Source organism: Rattus norvegicus, chromosome 7 (genome assembly GCF_021556685.1).
Source record: "Rattus norvegicus strain SHRSP/BbbUtx chromosome 7, alternate assembly SHRSP_T2T, whole genome shotgun sequence".
NCBI lineage: Eukaryota > Metazoa > Chordata > Mammalia > Rodentia > Muridae > Rattus > Rattus norvegicus.
The window spans coordinates 32,460,001-32,476,625 of record NC_141540.1 but is presented as its reverse complement, the minus strand read 5'-3'; the positions used below and the strand labels follow the sequence as shown (position 1 = coordinate 32,476,625).

At 46.5% G+C, this 16,625-nt stretch overlaps 1 protein-coding gene across 3 annotated transcripts in view; it reads left to right on the top strand.

Annotated features, from left to right (window-relative positions):
* Positions 1-450: 450 nt before the first annotated feature.
* Dram1 (DNA-damage regulated autophagy modulator 1) overlaps positions 451-16,625 on the top strand; it is a 34,008-nt gene continuing 17,833 nt past the window's right edge. For 2 of the 3 annotated variants that reach the window (XR_015624376.1, XR_015624375.1), the window contains exons 1-3: positions 451-719; positions 11,733-11,800; positions 15,019-15,161. Coding sequence is in view for 1 of the 3 variants with exons in the window: in NM_001173427.1 (NP_001166898.1) it covers positions 589-719; positions 11,733-11,800; positions 15,019-15,161 (342 nt within the window). In the remaining 2 variants the exon portion in view is untranslated. The remainder of the gene's footprint in view (positions 720-11,732; positions 11,801-15,018; positions 15,162-16,625) is intronic. The other variant, NM_001173427.1, reaches the window with a different exon arrangement.

Genomic DNA, 16,625 nt, shown 5'->3' with positions numbered 1-16,625 from the left:
TGACGTCTATGCCCAGTGGCCCAAACATCACTGAGCCCCTCTGCCTGAACCCACACTGCAACCTGATGGGGTGGGCATCACCGGTGGCCAGACGCTGGGAGGAAGCTTGGTGGGTGCTGGAGAGAGAGGTTCAGAGGGAAACCCCCAAGGGAAGGAGCTGGGAATCCAGCCAACTTGGCGGGACTTGCTGAAAAGCTGGCCAGCCCCGCGGGGTCCCGAGTCTCCCGCTGCACTCACACGTCGCCGTCTCAAGCAAAAGCGAAAGGAAGCGGAGCGGTCCCGCGTGGCGAGGCGTGGGCGGGGAGGTGGCCGCGCGCTCTAGCTCCGCGGGACCAGGCTGCCGCTTTGTGACTTCACCGGTTTCGCAACAAGCCAGGACCGCCCGCGCCCCACCCACCCGGCTGCCCGTCCGCCCTCCGCCCTCTCGCCTCTGAGCGCTTCCCTCCCTCCGGGGCTGGGCCTGCCCCGGCCGTCGCGGAGCCTCCGTCCCGCCGCGCGCGTTAGCTGTCTGTGTCTCGGCCACTGCCTCCAGGCAGCCCGCAGCAAGCCGGCTTCGTGGCCCGACGAGCTCAGCGTCCTCTCACCGCGATGCTGTGCTTTCTTAGGGGAATGGCTTTCGTCCCCTTCCTCCTGGTGACTTGGTCGTCCGCAGCCTTCATCATCTCCTACGTGGTCGCGGTGCTCTCGGGGCACGTCAACCCCTTTCTCCCCTATATCAGGTGAGGGGCAAGAGGAGCACGAGGGATCAGGGGAGCTGAGAGGAAGGGAAGGCGTCCAGGTCAGGCATGGGGAGTGGAAATTCTTAAGGTAGTGGAAAAGGTGTGACAAGGAGAGATAATCTGAGTCCCCGGGCATGTTTAGGAAGGCAGGAAGCACGTGTGGGTTCTGCCTTTAATGAGAAACAGTGCTCCGAGGAGCAGTATCTAGAGGATGGCTAGACAGCTGGTGGCACCTTTCCACCTGGGGTGTGGGATACAATCTTGGGAAGAGCCCTCTTTGGTGACCCTCAGACAAGGAGAGTACCTAAGATACCATTTATTATAAGTAGATTCGGGCATGTGCCAAACTGCCCACCTATTTCTCATCCCAACAACTCCTGGCTCCTCCCCTCCCTCCCTCCCCACTCTGTCTCTGAGACTAGATCTTACTACACAGCCCAGGCAGGCCTGAACACCTAGTGTTGGGGTGTTTAAAGGTCTTCACCACCACGGATGGGGGAGTGGTGGTGTCATTCATATCTCAACAGCTAGGTTTCTTTTCCATGAAAGAAAATGGAGGGGGGGGGGGAGATACACCCACCAGTAGGACATTGGTGTGAAAGCTACAGAGTTCACATCCTGGTCCCCCTTGGGCCAGCGGCAGCACCTTTAGGATGAACCTGCCTCAGACTCCTCTGGACCTGATATCTGTGAAGTCAGAGCCCTCAAGATGTCAAAAACCTGTGATGTTCCTTGTGCTGGTTTATTACTTGGTTTCCTACTTAGTCTCCGTCTTTCCTGGGGGTCACTTTATCCACAGCAGGGACCACCACTTGGTCCTCTTAGCATCTCTGTATTTAGTGATGGGGTAGCTGTGTCCTTTGAGAAAGACTTTAGGAGCAGGTCTTGTGTCTCTGGAAACCCCGTGGAATGGTTCCTCAGAGCACGTCTCAATCCTGGGTGCCAGCATCCGTGTCCCTCCTCTCATGAATGAATCACGATCCACGGGCTTTGGCATGTATACAATGCTTGCTACCCTCCTGAGAAAGTATTAGCTGTGTTTCCCCTAGAGCTGACATTCACTCCCAGCTAATCTGTGGTATGGATTGGCCAGGCTGTCAAAGGCGAGTCTGGGATCATTGTGTGGTTATGAGCGGCCTTCCCTTAAAGAGTGAATCTGGTTATCTATGCGAGACAGCCGGAGTGGAGCAATCAGCTGAATGAGGTGACACACTTGTGACGTCCTGAAATCACAGGCACTCCAAGGAAGGGGCTTACAAATTAACAAGGAAGGCCTTAAGGAGTGCTGAGTTATGGGACTCTATGGCACAGGATGGACCCTACATTGGTAGGAACTATAATCTCAAACTAACATGATTGCCCAAGTGTGCCTGGCGATTTGGGATGGTTTACTACCTTTCTAGCAGCGGAGGGTGGGTGTGGGTGGGACTGGACTGTCTCTAAGCCTTTGATATAATAGCTAGATGCAGCCCAAGAACTAGACATCTAGAAGCAGACATCAAGAACTAAGGCAGGAAAGGTCACACATGCCTTCAGTTCCAGTGCTTGGGAGGCAGAGGCAGGATTTCTGTGAGTCCGAGGCCAGCTCGCTCTACACGGTGAGTTCCAGGACAGCCAGGGCTATATCAGTGTATATAGGACACTTGCCTAGCATGTACAAAACTCTGAGCTTAATCTCCAGCACTGCAGAACAGTGAGACTAAGGGGGAAAAAAAAAAGCTAAAAGAGACCTCTGCAGACTGATCTCTGAGTACAGCCTGCTGTGTATATAGTGAGTTCCAGGACATGCAGGGCTACACAGAGAAACCCTGTTTCAAAAACATTCTTTGTTTGCTGTTTATCTCAGTGGATCTTCTGGATCTTTTCCTCTCCCCTCCCTCCCTTCCTTCTCCCCTCTTCTCTCCTTCCCTCTCTGTACTTCCTCTGTTACACTGATATTCCTTTCTATGTCTGTCTTGAGTCAGTTTTTGGGAAGCAGGGTCTTGCTTTGTAGCCCAGACTTGCCTCATATGTGTACGACATTCTAGCTTTCTGAGGGTTGAGATTCCAGGCTTGGGTCACCACATCTAGCTATGTCTCCTCCTTCCTACCTTTTTTTTTTTCTTTTTTGAAACTGGGCATCCCCCTGTAGCCCACGCTGGGGGTCTCCATCTTCCTGACTCAGCTATCCAAATAGCTTAAAAACTATTGCCTTCCAAGTCCTGGAACTTCCTTTGCTCCTGGTGCTGAGTCCAAGGCATATATATACAAGTAGAAACCAGAAGACAATTGGGTGGTTTCTAGGGGTCAAACTCTGGTTATCAGCAAGTGCTTTTACCCACTGACCCATCTTTGTGCTTGCATAATAAAAGATATGCCCGTTTCACAGGTGTGGTTCGTTGGCCTATGGATCTCCAAGGCTCCTCAGTTCCTGTGGGGCAACCAGATCTATGGTCCAACTGCTTGAAGGCAGGCGTCAGAGGCTTACCGCATGCATTGTTCCCAGTCTTTTATTCACCCTAGCACACAGTGCCTTCTAACAAATCAGAAACATAAGATCCATGAAAGCTCGGGAAGTGGGGTGTAGCCCAGCGGTAAGCATGTTTGCCTAGGGTCCCTTGCTTGGTCTCCAGATCCACATGAATAATGTGTTAAAAAAAAAAAAAACCAAAACAAGACCAAAAAAACCACCACCACCAACAAAACCCTTCCCCACCTGTTTACCCCAGGTCATGGTGGATCCCTGTCAGATAAGACCAGTCAACTGGGTGTCTTAGTTTCCCCAGCATGAACTTCCTTAACTGTTTGCCCTTTGCCGTGGTGGTCTGGTATTTTTAGCGCATTTATGAAATAGGAGGGGGGAACCGCTATCCTGGATGTCCTTAAAGTCTAGCTTCCTTATCAGATAACTTCTCTTTCTATTTTTTTTTTTTTTTTTTTTTTTTTTTTTGGTTTTGTTTGCCTTTTGACATCAAGTCTCAAGTAGTCCTGGCTGGTCTCAAACTTGATAAGAAGCCAGGATCACCTTGAACTTTTGGTCTTCCTGCTTCCACCTCTCAAGTGCTTAGATAATAGGCCTTGCTGCTCTTCAATGCGTTGCGTAAAGGGTCAGACGATTCCGAGACATGGAAAGAGGATCACATTCATGCATAGAAATGATTCCAGTTTGGAATTCACTGGTGCGGTTTTTCATTTGATAACACTATCCGTAAGGGTTTGGGGGGTGGGTTTGGGGTGGCGGGGAAGTAGAGATGGGGACGCAGACCTTTTCCTGGGGATGTAAATTGATTTAAGTTACTTTTTTTATGTGAATGGGTATTTTGCCTGCATGTATGTATTTCCGCACCGTGGGCACGCTGGTGCCCCTCCCCCGGAGACTAGGGAGAGTGTTCCATCCCCTGGGATGGTTGTCAACAGCCATGGAGGTGCTGAGAATTAAACCTGGCCCTCGGGAAGAGCAGACAGTATTCCTAACCACTGAACTTTCTCTTCAGCCCCTGATTCTAAATTTTATGGAAGGCCTTTAGTTTAAAAAAAAAAAAAAGGTTTGGCTGCCTGTGAAAGAAATGCATACCTGTAAGGTTATACCTATATAATGCATACCTATTGAGTTATTGGCTATGTGTGGCAGGAAGCAATCTCAAGCTTAGAGTGTGAGGCCAGGTCTCTCCCAGTGAGCTACAGTATTGTTTTCAGGAAGCTTGGAAACCTTCTCAGTAGCCATAACAAATAACTTGCTAAATAAATAGGTTAGCCGGAGAATGTGGTGCTCCCAGCAGGAGCTGCCTTGGTATCTTCTCTTTGAAGCACGGTCTCCCTGACTTTTAAATCTCTGGCGGGATACATTTTAGGAAAAGAGGAAGAGGCAGAGCAAAACTTGCTATTTTTAGTCAGAAACAAGGGAGAGAACTAATACCTAAAGATTAACCGGAAGCTGGGCGTGCTAGTGTGGTTCTTAATCTCAGCACTCAAGGGGCAGAGAGGCAAGGTTACTGCTTCAGGTCTGAGGGGGAAGCTGAGATAGATAGGAAGACTTCAGCTTGTGAGCTGAGGCTAGCCCGGTTTACATAGCAAGCTGCAGGACAGACAGGACTATGTACTGAGACACTGTCTCAAGAAAAGAAAACCAAACAGGAAATTCTTAGCATGCGTCAGGTTCTAGATTAATCACCAGCCTCTCAAATAAAGAGACTAATAAAAATGTTCGTGGCAGAGGGCCACTGAGGGCAGAGAGACATTATAAGAATGTTTCTGGCATATATATCCTCCCCTATGTTTTCAATATTTTAAACAAATTGGCCCTCTACCCTACTCTTAAGTAAAAAACATGGGCCCAGGCGCCAGCTACATGTAGAGAGTTGGAGTAATAGAAGAATGTATTTTCTGGTGCATCGTGAACCCATTCATGCAAGGGCATCAAACCCAAGAAGGAATAAAAGCCAGCCTCGTGGGATTAGGCCACGCCCACATTCTCAAGCACAGCCAACCGTGCTGAATTTGGAGTGTGTCTTTCCTTCTCCATCCATAACGTCTAGGCTACCCTCTTAAATCTTCATTGGGAGCTTGCTTTGTATCTGACACGCAATCCTACACTCTTACAGTTTTTGTAGGTCCTGGGTCCTGGACTGGCCTTTTGTAAGTACTTTTTTATGAGGCGTTCGCTCAACCAACCATGCAGCATTTAACCACCTGTGTTGTTCCTCATGACCCTAATTTCTGCTCAATAAACAAGCGGCAGAAAACTGGGCTACCTACCTATAGAATTCAGACCGTTTAAAGTGGGAACCAGAGTTGCAGAGTAAAATGTCAAAATTACGGCAGGATATGGTGGTGCACCACCTTTAGTCACGGCACTGGGGAGGTGAAAGCAGGTGGACCTCTGTGAATCTGAGACCAGCCTGGGCTGCATAGCAAGAGCCTGTCTTAAAAAATTAAACTGAGTGTGGTGACTTGTACTTATAATCTCAGTACCTGAGAGGCAGGAGGAGGTGGATTGCTGTAAATTCAAGACCAGCCTAGTCTACATGGTGAAATCCAATTGAGCCAGGGTTATAGAGGAGACACAGCTTCAAAACAAAAACAAAAGACCAAACACAAAGTAGTTAGCATTGTTACTTTAACAAACCAAACCAAACCAAACAAAACAACAATAACAAAACAGAAAGAAAATTCTTTAAAAAGTGACTTGCCCAAGGCTATCTAAGTGGGAAGACAGGCTGAACATCTAGAACTGTCTAAAACCAAATTCAGTGGATGCAGTTAGGAACTTTTCCCCGCCGGCCCATGTTACGATTCCTTAAGCATAGCCTTGTGTGCTTGCAGTCAAGGTTTTGCAGGCCCCTCTGGAGCAGTTGTTGAGGAGTTTGGCTTACAATAACTCTTAATGTGTTCTTGATAGACTGAAATGTCAAGAGGTCCTTAGAGTGTAGCTCTCCTGTTTTCAAGTTGAGATTAAAGTTGAACGTTAACAGATAAGCCAATCCCGGAATAGGCAGGGGTTTTGCCTTTTTGGAAGGAGACAGAATTCCCTAGGCTGCCCTCCAACTTCTGATCCTCCTGCTTTAGTACCTCAGTCTTGTATTTACAGGTACGTCACACTTAGTCTCCTGATTTCTTCATTTTTGTATTTGTTTAGTTATTGTATATCGTGCATATGCAGTGAATGACAATGTATGTATCCGGAGGCCTTATTCCACACTGATGTGGTCCCTCACTGAACCTAGCCTTAGACTAATAAGCCTCAAGACAGATAATGTTATACCTAGTGCTCAGCATTCCCACTAAAGCCATAATCCCTGGCTTTAGGTAATGGGAAATCACATGTATCTGGGGATAAAGAATGTCATTTGTCCATGCTTGGGGAAGTCACGTACCATCAGACATGTGGTCTTTGTATTGTTCCGGCATTAAGTGGTTATTCTCTGCCTTAGCAAAAATTTAGTCTGGAGCATGTTCCTCAAATTTCTTGGAATTATCCAAAGTTGGCTTAACTTATATAAATGTAAACACAGGGAATGTGGCCATAATTGCTTTCCCAGGTACAACTTGTTCGGAAATTACTGTGCATATATGATGGCTTCAACAGCTTCTGAGCCATGGGCAAATGAAACATTACTTCCTCTCACCCAACTGCTACCATTAATACCTCCTTAAGAAGACCGTTGAAGTGGGTGGGATCAGGGGAGGACCGAGCACTCTGGGAAGCCGTATAATGGAGAATCATGGGCTGGGAGCAAGACAGACCCATCTCAGCTAGATTGGAAAGCAACTGGTTTGTCTTCTCACACTCCCAGTTTCTTGCATCAGGCACCCAGATATACCCATGTCACCCAAACACATCCCTTGGTATCTGTGAAGGACCGGTTCCTAGACACTCAGGATACAAGATTCTGAGGATACTGAAGTCAGTCGCTGCTCAAATGCCTTAGGGTTTGCACAAAACCCTGCACACCATCCTGTATACTTTAAGTCATCTCTACATTCCTCAGGATACAAAGTAAACACTATGGAAAAAGCCGATGAACAGTATTGTTTAAGGGATAACAATGAGGGAATTCAGGACTCATGCGATTCGAAGTGCGTTTTGGATTCTTGCTTGCTTGAATCCCTGGGTTCAGTATACATGTTGATAGATATGGACGGCCTGCCGCTTCTCTCTCTGACCTCGTGTGATGTTATCATTAGGTTAGAGCTTGTCTTGGTCAGGGTTTCTATTCCTGTACAAACATCACGACCAAGAAGCAAGTTGGGGAGGAAAGGGTTTATTCAGCTTACACTTCCACATTGCTGTTCATCACCAAAGGAAGTCAGGACTGGAACTCAAGCAGGTCAGGAAGCAGGAGCTGATGCAGAGGCCATGGAGGGATGGTACTCACTGGCTTGCTTCCCCTGGCTTGCTCACCCTGCTTTCTGATAGAACCCAGGACCACCAGCCCAGGGACAGCACCACCCACAATGGGCTGGATCCTCCCACCTTGATCACTAGTTGAGAAAATGCCTTACAGCTGAGTCTCATGAAGTCATTTCCACAACTGAGGCTCCTTTTCTGTGATAACTCCAGCTTGTGTTAAGTTGACACAGAAACTAGCCAGTACAGAGCTTTAACAGGAAGATAAAAAAGACTTACCCATAAGTCTTTTGACTGCCCCTTGGTGTTACATTCATTTTATTTGCAATCAGGTGGAAGGTATTACTCAACCTTGCTTACCATGTAATATGTAATGTCAGAGTCCTGACAGATTTATGAAGGGTTCTTTTCTTTCCTTTCTTTGTTTAGGACAGGGTATCATTATGTAACCCTGGCTGGCATCGAACTCACAGAGATCTGCCTCCCTCTGCCTCCTTTTTTTTTTTTTTTTCTTTTTTTCGGAGCTGGGGACTGAACCCAGGGCCTTGCATTTGCTAGGCAAGCGCTCTACCACTGAGCTAAATCCCCAACCCCCTCCCTCTGTCTCCTGATTGCTGGGTTTAGGGTATGTATAACCTCACCCAATATGAAGACAGTTTTCAACTGACAATAAGAATCCTTTCATTTTTACTAATGCTAATGTACGAGCATTACTATTTCTTATTTATTACTGTTATTAATAGTTATACAACATTTATCACTATTATTAATAATTAATAATACCATTACTTATTATTTATTACTATTATATTAGCATACAAAGTGACAAGTTCAGTTATGGAATACACACACACACACACAGAGAGATATAAGAGAGAAAGTAGAGAGTTTTATACCGTAAGCCTAGGCTGGTCTTGAACTTGAGCTAATCCTCTTACCTCAGCCCCTCATTTGCTTTGAAAACAGAGTGAACAACTATACCACACCCATTTTTTTGTTCAGGAATTCTCATTGTTTTGAGTTTGTTTTATTGATACGTGAATACATCATAAAGAGTCGTGGCAGAGTTCTGTTTTTTTAAGTAGTTGTGCTGTTGACAACCCCCTATGGTGCTGAGGAGGTGGGGGGATAACGAGCCAACTGGGTACGGGCTAACACATTGATGAGGTCTGCTGTGCATTCACAGTTCTGGAGAGAAATCCGATCTTTTTGACGAGCATGCCATTGCTCGTCAAAGAGACTGTACAATTTAATTCTACTACTTGAGAAGCTTAGAGCTCTCACCTACTTAATCTCTTCCTGGTGCACAGCAAAGCCACAGGGGTCTCTTCTCATGTCCGTTGCTGTACTTGGTGTGCTGGGGCCAGCAGGCATCACTCCCCAAAGACATTCATGGATTGCTCTCCCGAGCTCCACATTCGGTGTCTTGGACTTTGGTAGTCTTTGTTTCACAGAATCAGATACTTTTGCCCCGAGGACTTGGCAGATGCCAGGAATCAAGCAGCCTCTGGAGCTGGCTGTTTGACTTTTGCCTGCAAGCCACTGTTTCCTCCTCCCATTCATGCTGATGGCTTTGCTTGACTGCCATTGTCAGCCATGGAATCAGGGAGCAGGACATAGGGTGTAGTAGACTCCTCTGTGACTTGAACAAGTTGTGAGGCCTCTCAAATACACGATTTCTTCTGGAGTGAAATGGGGTGTGTAGAAGACACACCTAGACACGTTCAACTGAGCTCATGAAGGTGAAATTACCAACAGTAAAGTTGTAGTTATTTTCTCATGACCTTTCAGAGTGTTTTTACACCCCGACCACATACTTTGTTGAATGCCAACCCACTAAGTCATTTCCTTCCCTTTCCAAACACACGCATAGGTGCCTTAGCTCCTGCCCCTGTCGTGCATCTGTGAGAGGTGGCCGATGATTGCCAAACACCACGCTGAGCCTCCCTGGCGGTTACTTTTCTACACCCTAAGGTGGAGACAGGAAGGCTTGATTGATGTTCTTCTCAGACTTAATCTTCTGGCCAAAGTGCTGCCCAAGGGCTCAGGCTCCCTCTGCCATTATTCTGTTCCTGGCTCTCATCCCATCCTCCTGGCCCACTTAGTCCTGGGCTCAAAAGGGCACCCTGCACATGGGTAGCCTTCTCCAGCCCTCCTTCAGGTAGGATGCTGGAGAAGTGGGGGTATTTCCTCCCAATCTGGTTCTGACAGTGCAATGGAAACACCAGGGAGTCAAGGTGCATGTTGGCAGCAGTGCGGAGCCTCTCTGCGTTCTCTTTTAAAAAGTTCACCGTCGGGCAAAACTCAAGAGGTTCCTGCTTTCTGTTCATTCAGGCTTCTGGTGGAATTTTCCACATGCTGGGAAAGCGTGCCTTGTCAACATGCTCCGTTTTCGACATATACATTTCAGAGCTATTTTTAAAAGTTGAAGTACCGCGAACCAGTACAAGTTGCTTCACGCTGGGAGCGCCATTGGCCCAGTGTTTTTTTAAACGGAGAAGGTAGCTAGCGTGTGAGCAGCCTGACCTATTGTAACCTGATACCAGTGAAGAGGAAATATAGGACGCCAAACACTTTCTCTGACTGGAACTGTGCACACTAGGCACTTTGATACTGAGCTGTGCTCCCAGGTCTTCAACACTACTTTCTAAGTCACCTCAGGAACGGGTTGACTGCGCCTAAGACTTGCTTTTTTTCTATGGGAACCTCTTGCAGTCGAGGACAGCTATGAATGAGGCTTCCCTGTAGTGCTTCGTAGGGATCAAGAGTATCGCTTAGTTTTTGTTACTGTACTGTGCATAAACCCAGTCATTAAAGATTAAAGTGGCGCCTTTATGCGCGCTGGTTATCTCAGTCATGGAATTTTTTTTCAAGCACATTTCCCAGTTTCTTTTGGTTTTCAAAATAGTCACACTCGATTCTTCATTGAGAAGCCACAACATTACATGGAGCTTACAAGTGGGGTTTGAGAAACAGTCATGCTATTTTATTTTAAACATCTCCTAGCTTGTATCGGTGTGGAGAGAGCGTCCTCGTGAAAGTGTGAACACATGCATGTATATGTGCAAGGTGCAGGTGTGGATGCTTGTGTGTGCACACACATCTGTTCTCAAGACCAGGTCTTGGTCTTAGTTAGGATTTTAGTGCTGCAAAGAGACACCATGGCAAGGCACGGCCAAGGTACTTTTATAAAGGCAAACATTTACTTAGGGCTGGCTTCCAGTTTCAACGATTCCGTTCATTATTGTGATAGAATTGTGGCTCGGGTCCGGACAGGCCAATGAAGTTCTACGTGGGAGAGGTTTATTGTGGGGGAAGGGGGTGATGGAGACAAATGGTGGGGGGGGGGGGTGGAGAAAGGGGAAGGTCAGGAAGGATCTGCTTTTTATTTAGACTGTGACATAACTGCTAGCAGGTAAAACCGGAGCTAAACCAAATGGACACTGGGAATGAATGGCCATTGCTGGTCCCTGTAGCCGATGAGTGACGTCATCGCTGGGTTCGGAGGCAAAAAGTCGGTTCCTGATAGCAACAGTTATCATGGCAGGAAACATGGCAGTGACCAGGCAGACATGGTGCTGGAGAAGCATGGGGCTTGACCTGCAGGCAGCAGGAGACTGTGTTGCTGGACATAGCTTGAGCTTCTGAGACCTCAAAGCCCACCCCCACAGTGACACTCTTCCTCCAACAAGGCCACACCTCCTTCAACAAGGCCACACCTCCTTCAACAAGGCCACACCTCCTTCAACAAGGCCACACCTCCTAATACCTTGTGGGCCTATGGGAGCCAATTTCATTCAGACTGCACAGTTTCTTATTGATTCAGCCAGGGTGTCTGGACAGCCAGTGAGTTCCTTAGTGTTACGAATTTGTGGTACCACACTTTGTGTTTTTTACAGGAATGCTAAGGATTGAATTCACAGCCCCCTGCTTGACCAACAACCGCTTCACTAGCAGATTTAGCTCCCTAACCCTTATATGTAATCTTTTTATGGTAGACAAGAATTTTTTAGGTTTCTCTAGAGCCCAGATGAAAATTCTTTAGGATGAATTCGGATCATAGCTTTGGAACTCAGCGTCTGAACACCTTGAAAAATCAATATAGAATGGACCAATTATCTGCCAAAATGTTGGAATTGAAATTCCTTTTGAAATAATTCAAACATTTTTATTATTTTCTTTCTCAGTGACACAGGAACAACTCCTCCAGAGAGTGGTATTTTTGGATTCATGATAAACTTCTCTGCATTTCTTGGTAAGTAGAAGTTTGCACTACTTTGAGAAGCTAAGATATGTTTTTTTTAAGAAACAACAACAAAAACAAACAAACAAAAAAACCCAAAATTGTGTATAGTCTCATTAAAGAAGTATACTTACCTGGTAATCTGAGACAGAATGTTAAGAAGTACTTTTAAATCACAAATTTCTGAAATGGAATTAAAATTTTTATTCTATCTAGTGTTTACTTTTTATGCAACGTGGTGGTGGTGTACACCTTTTATGCTATTACTCAGGAGGCAGAGACAGGCAGATCTCCAAGTTCAAGACCAGCCTGGTGGTCTGCACAGTGAGTTCTGGGACAGCCAGAGTTACACAGAGAACCCTGTCTCAAAAAAAAAAAAACCAAACCTACCAACCAAACCAAACCAAACCAAACAAACAAAAAAACAAACAAAATCCCCAAACCAAAAAACCCAAAACAAACATACAAAAATCCCCCAAAAGTGTTTGTCTGTGTGCATGCACCAATGTGCTCGTGTTATGAATATATATATATTTTTACTATTTGTGTGTATACACAAACATCCTTGTGTCAGTGCCCTCGGGCTAGAAGAGGGAGTCAGACCCCTTGGAGTTATAATCCCTTGTGAGTTACTTAGTGTGGGTGCTGGGATCTGAACTCTAATCCTCAAGATAGAGCAACAAGTGTTTGGTAGAAAAATTTATTTATTCTTTTCTCATACAGTACATTCTGACCATAGTTTTTCCTCTTTCCAGTCCTCCCAGTCACTGCCCCAACCTCCCCTCTCCCCAAGATCCACTGCTCCTCCATTTCCCTTCAGAAAAAAAGCAGGCACCCCAGGGATTTCAACCAAACATGGCATAACAAGGGAATAGCTAGAAACTGTAAACAACTAGATGTCCCCCAACTGGAGAACGGATAAAGAAAATGTGATTCATTTATGCAATGGGGTATTATTCAGCTGTCAAAAAAAATGACTTCAGGAAATTTGCAGGCAAATGGATGGAACTAGAAAAAAAAATATCATCCCTGAGTGAGGTAACCCGGTCCTGGAAAGACAAGCATGCTAGGCACTCTCTTATAAATGGGTATTAGCTGATATATAAAGGATAGTCCTGCTACACTCCACAGACCCAGAGAGGCTAAGTAGCAAGGAGGGCTCTGGTGGGGGGCGGGATGCATGGGTTTCCCAGGAAGGGGAAATAGAACAGATTTTGTGGGTGGACTGAGGGCCGGAAGAGATGTGGACATGTGGGAATGGGAGCAGAAGGGACAGAATATGGGGAGAGGTGACTGTAATAGCGGAGGTTTGGGGGGCTATGGGAAAATCTAGCACAGAGGACTCCTAGTAATGAGTGATGTGGAACTGAACTGGTCGTCTTCTGTAGCCAGGCAAGGCTTTGAGTGTTGGGATCAGGACACCAACTCAGCCACAAAACCTTTGACCTGCCACAAGCATTCTTAACCACTGAGCCATCTCTGTAGCCCCGAAATGGATTTTTAGTGTAATTTAGTTTTTTTTTTTAAAAAAAACCCTATTTCTAGCCAAGGTACTTGTACAATCCAGTGCAGAAGGCCGTATCTGAAAATGTGTTCTGAGGGCGGCTTGTGTGGACTCCTCTGGGGTTAGAAGCTTGCCCCTGAGCTACCCTACTGTGCTGCTAGGGGGGGATACACGGTGTAGATATGCACTTGGAGTCGGGGGTGGCTCAATGGTAGAACATTTGCTTGGCATGTGAACAGTACTGGGTTTGATCCTTAGCACCATTCATTAAAACTGAACCAGACCAATAGAGAACGCGGATTCTTTCTATATATATCGAGAACTGCCGATACGTTAGGAGAAATGAGAAATGATAAAACCAAGCTATCTTTATCTGTATCTGTCTCAAGTAGGATTTGTTTGTTCTCAACAACTCAGACGCATTGCAGAAAGAGTTGACCAGGGGCAGTCCCGCCATGAGTCAATTAATGTAATACACACCGACTCCGTTCCCTTTGCCAGTGTTTCAAAACTCGGTCTCCTACCAGAGAATCGGATATGGGTGTCAGATGTGGGGCTCAATCCTTCCTTTTCCCTCAGCCCTGTCGAACCATCAGGGCCTGTTGCGTAACCTACACTCACCTGCCTCTCTCGGGTGTAGAGTAGGCCAGGAGAACATCTGGGCCTCCCACTGAGGGAGGGAGCAAGCACTGAAGAAGTTGGTTTGTGCAACTCGATAGGTTTCATTTGCTCACCCACCCATGGGTGCTTCTACTTGGGTTTGGAGGTGAGAAAGGGGAAGGAGAAAGAAATACAGGGCCATCTAGGCCCAGTGCCTGTGTATGCGTCTTCGAAACCAGACTTAGAGGTGCAAGTAATTGTTTTGCTACAGTCAATGGTCGTGTGTGCAATTCTCCCTCCTGAGCCTTCTAAAGGCTGGGAAGATAGCCATGTGCCACCACAACTTGCTGACCTCCTCTTTATTTACTTAAGGTTTTTACTGTTTAGGATTTTGAGATAAGGTCCAGTATGGCCTTAACTGTGTCAATACATATAAAGTCCACCTTATTATGAGGGACACGTGTGTTGTACATTTTAAAGGCAGACCAGAGGAAAATTCTCCCAGCTCAGCTGAGTTGGAGCAAACATCTCAGTCTTTTGATCGCACCTATTCTTGTTTTAAACCTTAGACCACTACTCTGAAAACGTGTCCCAAACCTACAAATCAGGGATGCTAACTGAGTATTGTTTATGGTTGGGAAAGCCAGGGAACAAAGTAGAAATCCGTCTATAAGAGAAGGGTGGAATAAAGATAGGACCTCGCAAACCATTTTTAGGAGAAACCTACTAAAAAAATCACAGTGGAGATTGACTTCACAAGTGACTGGGGAGAATCTTCACGGTACACTGTTAAGGGAGAAAAGCAAGTCATAGCATGATACATGGAATAGCCTTTACATGGAAATAGCCAAGACTCTGTGTGTGTGTGTGTGTGTGTGTGTGTGTGTGTGTGTGTGTGTGTGTGTCCACTGCATGGGGCAGAGAATAATGGAAAGAACAAAATGTGTTGCAATCAGAGGACGTGTCTCTCCCCCCCCCCCCCTCCCCGTGCTGGGATTCAAACCCTCCTGCTTCACTCCCAGCCATAACCAAGAAGTTTCGTGTAAAAGAAAACCTCACAAGTGTTCTCGGGTTTCATTAAAAGAATCAGTCAATCAGGCTGTTCTTTTTTTTTTTTTCTTTGCAGGCGCAGCTACGATGTACACAAGGTATAAGATCGTGGAGAAGCAGAACGAGACCTGCTACTTCGGCACCCCCGTTTTTAACTTGGTGTCCTTGGTGCTCGGACTGGTGGGATGCATCGGAATGGGCATCGTAGCTAACTTCCAGGTACGGCCTGAGCGGGCTGGGTGGGTGACGGGGCAGAGCCCACGTGTGAGGAGAGAAGTATGAAGGCAAGAAACCAGCTTGTGCCGAGAGAGCCATGAGATGGCCAGTGCATCAGGATTTGATGGACTTTGAACACGATTGTCAATCTCTCTTGGGAATTGGGAGAGGAAGGGTTTATATTTGCAAGACGAGAGAGTATGCCTGAGACGGTGCGACAGGCTCAGAGCTGCTCCCTCGTCATTTTTTAAAAAAGAGATATTTTACCTCCTATCTGGCCCAACTTGGCCTGGAACTCTCACACACGCACGTGCGTACGTACGTACGCAGGCACACAGGCGCGTGCGCACATTTTAACCTTAAAACGGCTAATGCTGAGTTCTCCTTCCTCCGCCTTCCAAGTGCAGAGACTGCAGGCGTGAAGTATCACGGCCGGCTTCGCAGTTCATACCATTGGCTATGATCTGCCGGGCGTTCAAAGAGAAGCACCTGACCTCTCCCCTTTGTGGGTGGAGACTAGATCTGTGGAGGTGAAGTCATTGGCTCAGCCTCATTGGGTAGAATTGGTCTGCGCTGCCACAATACAGCTCCTGTTCCAGTGATCATTCTTCTTCTTCTTCTTCTTCTTCTTCTTCTTCTTCTTCTTCTTCTTCTTCTTCTTCTTCTTCTTCTTCTTCTTCTTCTTCTTCTTCTTCTTCTTCTTCTTCTTCTTCTTCTTCTTCTTCTTCTTCTTCTTCTTCTTCTTCTTCTTCTTCTTCTTCTTCTTTTCTTCTTCTTCTTCTTCTTCTTCTTCTTCTTCTTCTTCTTCTTCTTCTTCTTCTTCTTCTTCTTCTTCTTCTTCTTCTTCTTCTTCTTCTTCTTCTTCTTCTTTCCTCCTCCTCCTCCTCCTCCTCCTCCTCCTCCTCCTCCTCCTCCTCCTCCTTCTTTTTCTCTTTTTCTCTTTTTTGGAGCTGGGGACCGAACCCAGGGCCTTGCGCTTGCTAGGCAAGCACTCTACCACTGAGCTAAATCCCCAACCCCGTGATCATACTTCTAATTTGTAGATTCCTGCTCAGCCCATGATCTTGTGCAAGAAAGCATTAGCTTTGTCTACGGAGAGCTCTTTAATGTCTTAGAAAGATCCATCGGACTTTGTGTTCATACCACTGATAGTACCCAGCTCATAAGGCTGTTGCAAGGGTTCGGGGAGAGAACCAGTGTATAGTAGTCGGCTGTCCTCATCGTAGTCACTACGATTCCATGAGAGAACAGGGCGGATTACTAGGGGAGGCCTTGGGTACTGCCCAGGGGGAAGGCTCTTTAACCTTCTCCCCACCAGCAATGGTGTTGTATGATGTAGAAAGATGGCAGGCTACAATCTAGTGAGCTGTTGTCCATCCATTCTCTAATGTCTACCTCTTCGTGGAACTGGACCGCATGGTCGGAGTGACCTCAGTTTGCCATGCACCTCATGAGCCCCACAGATTC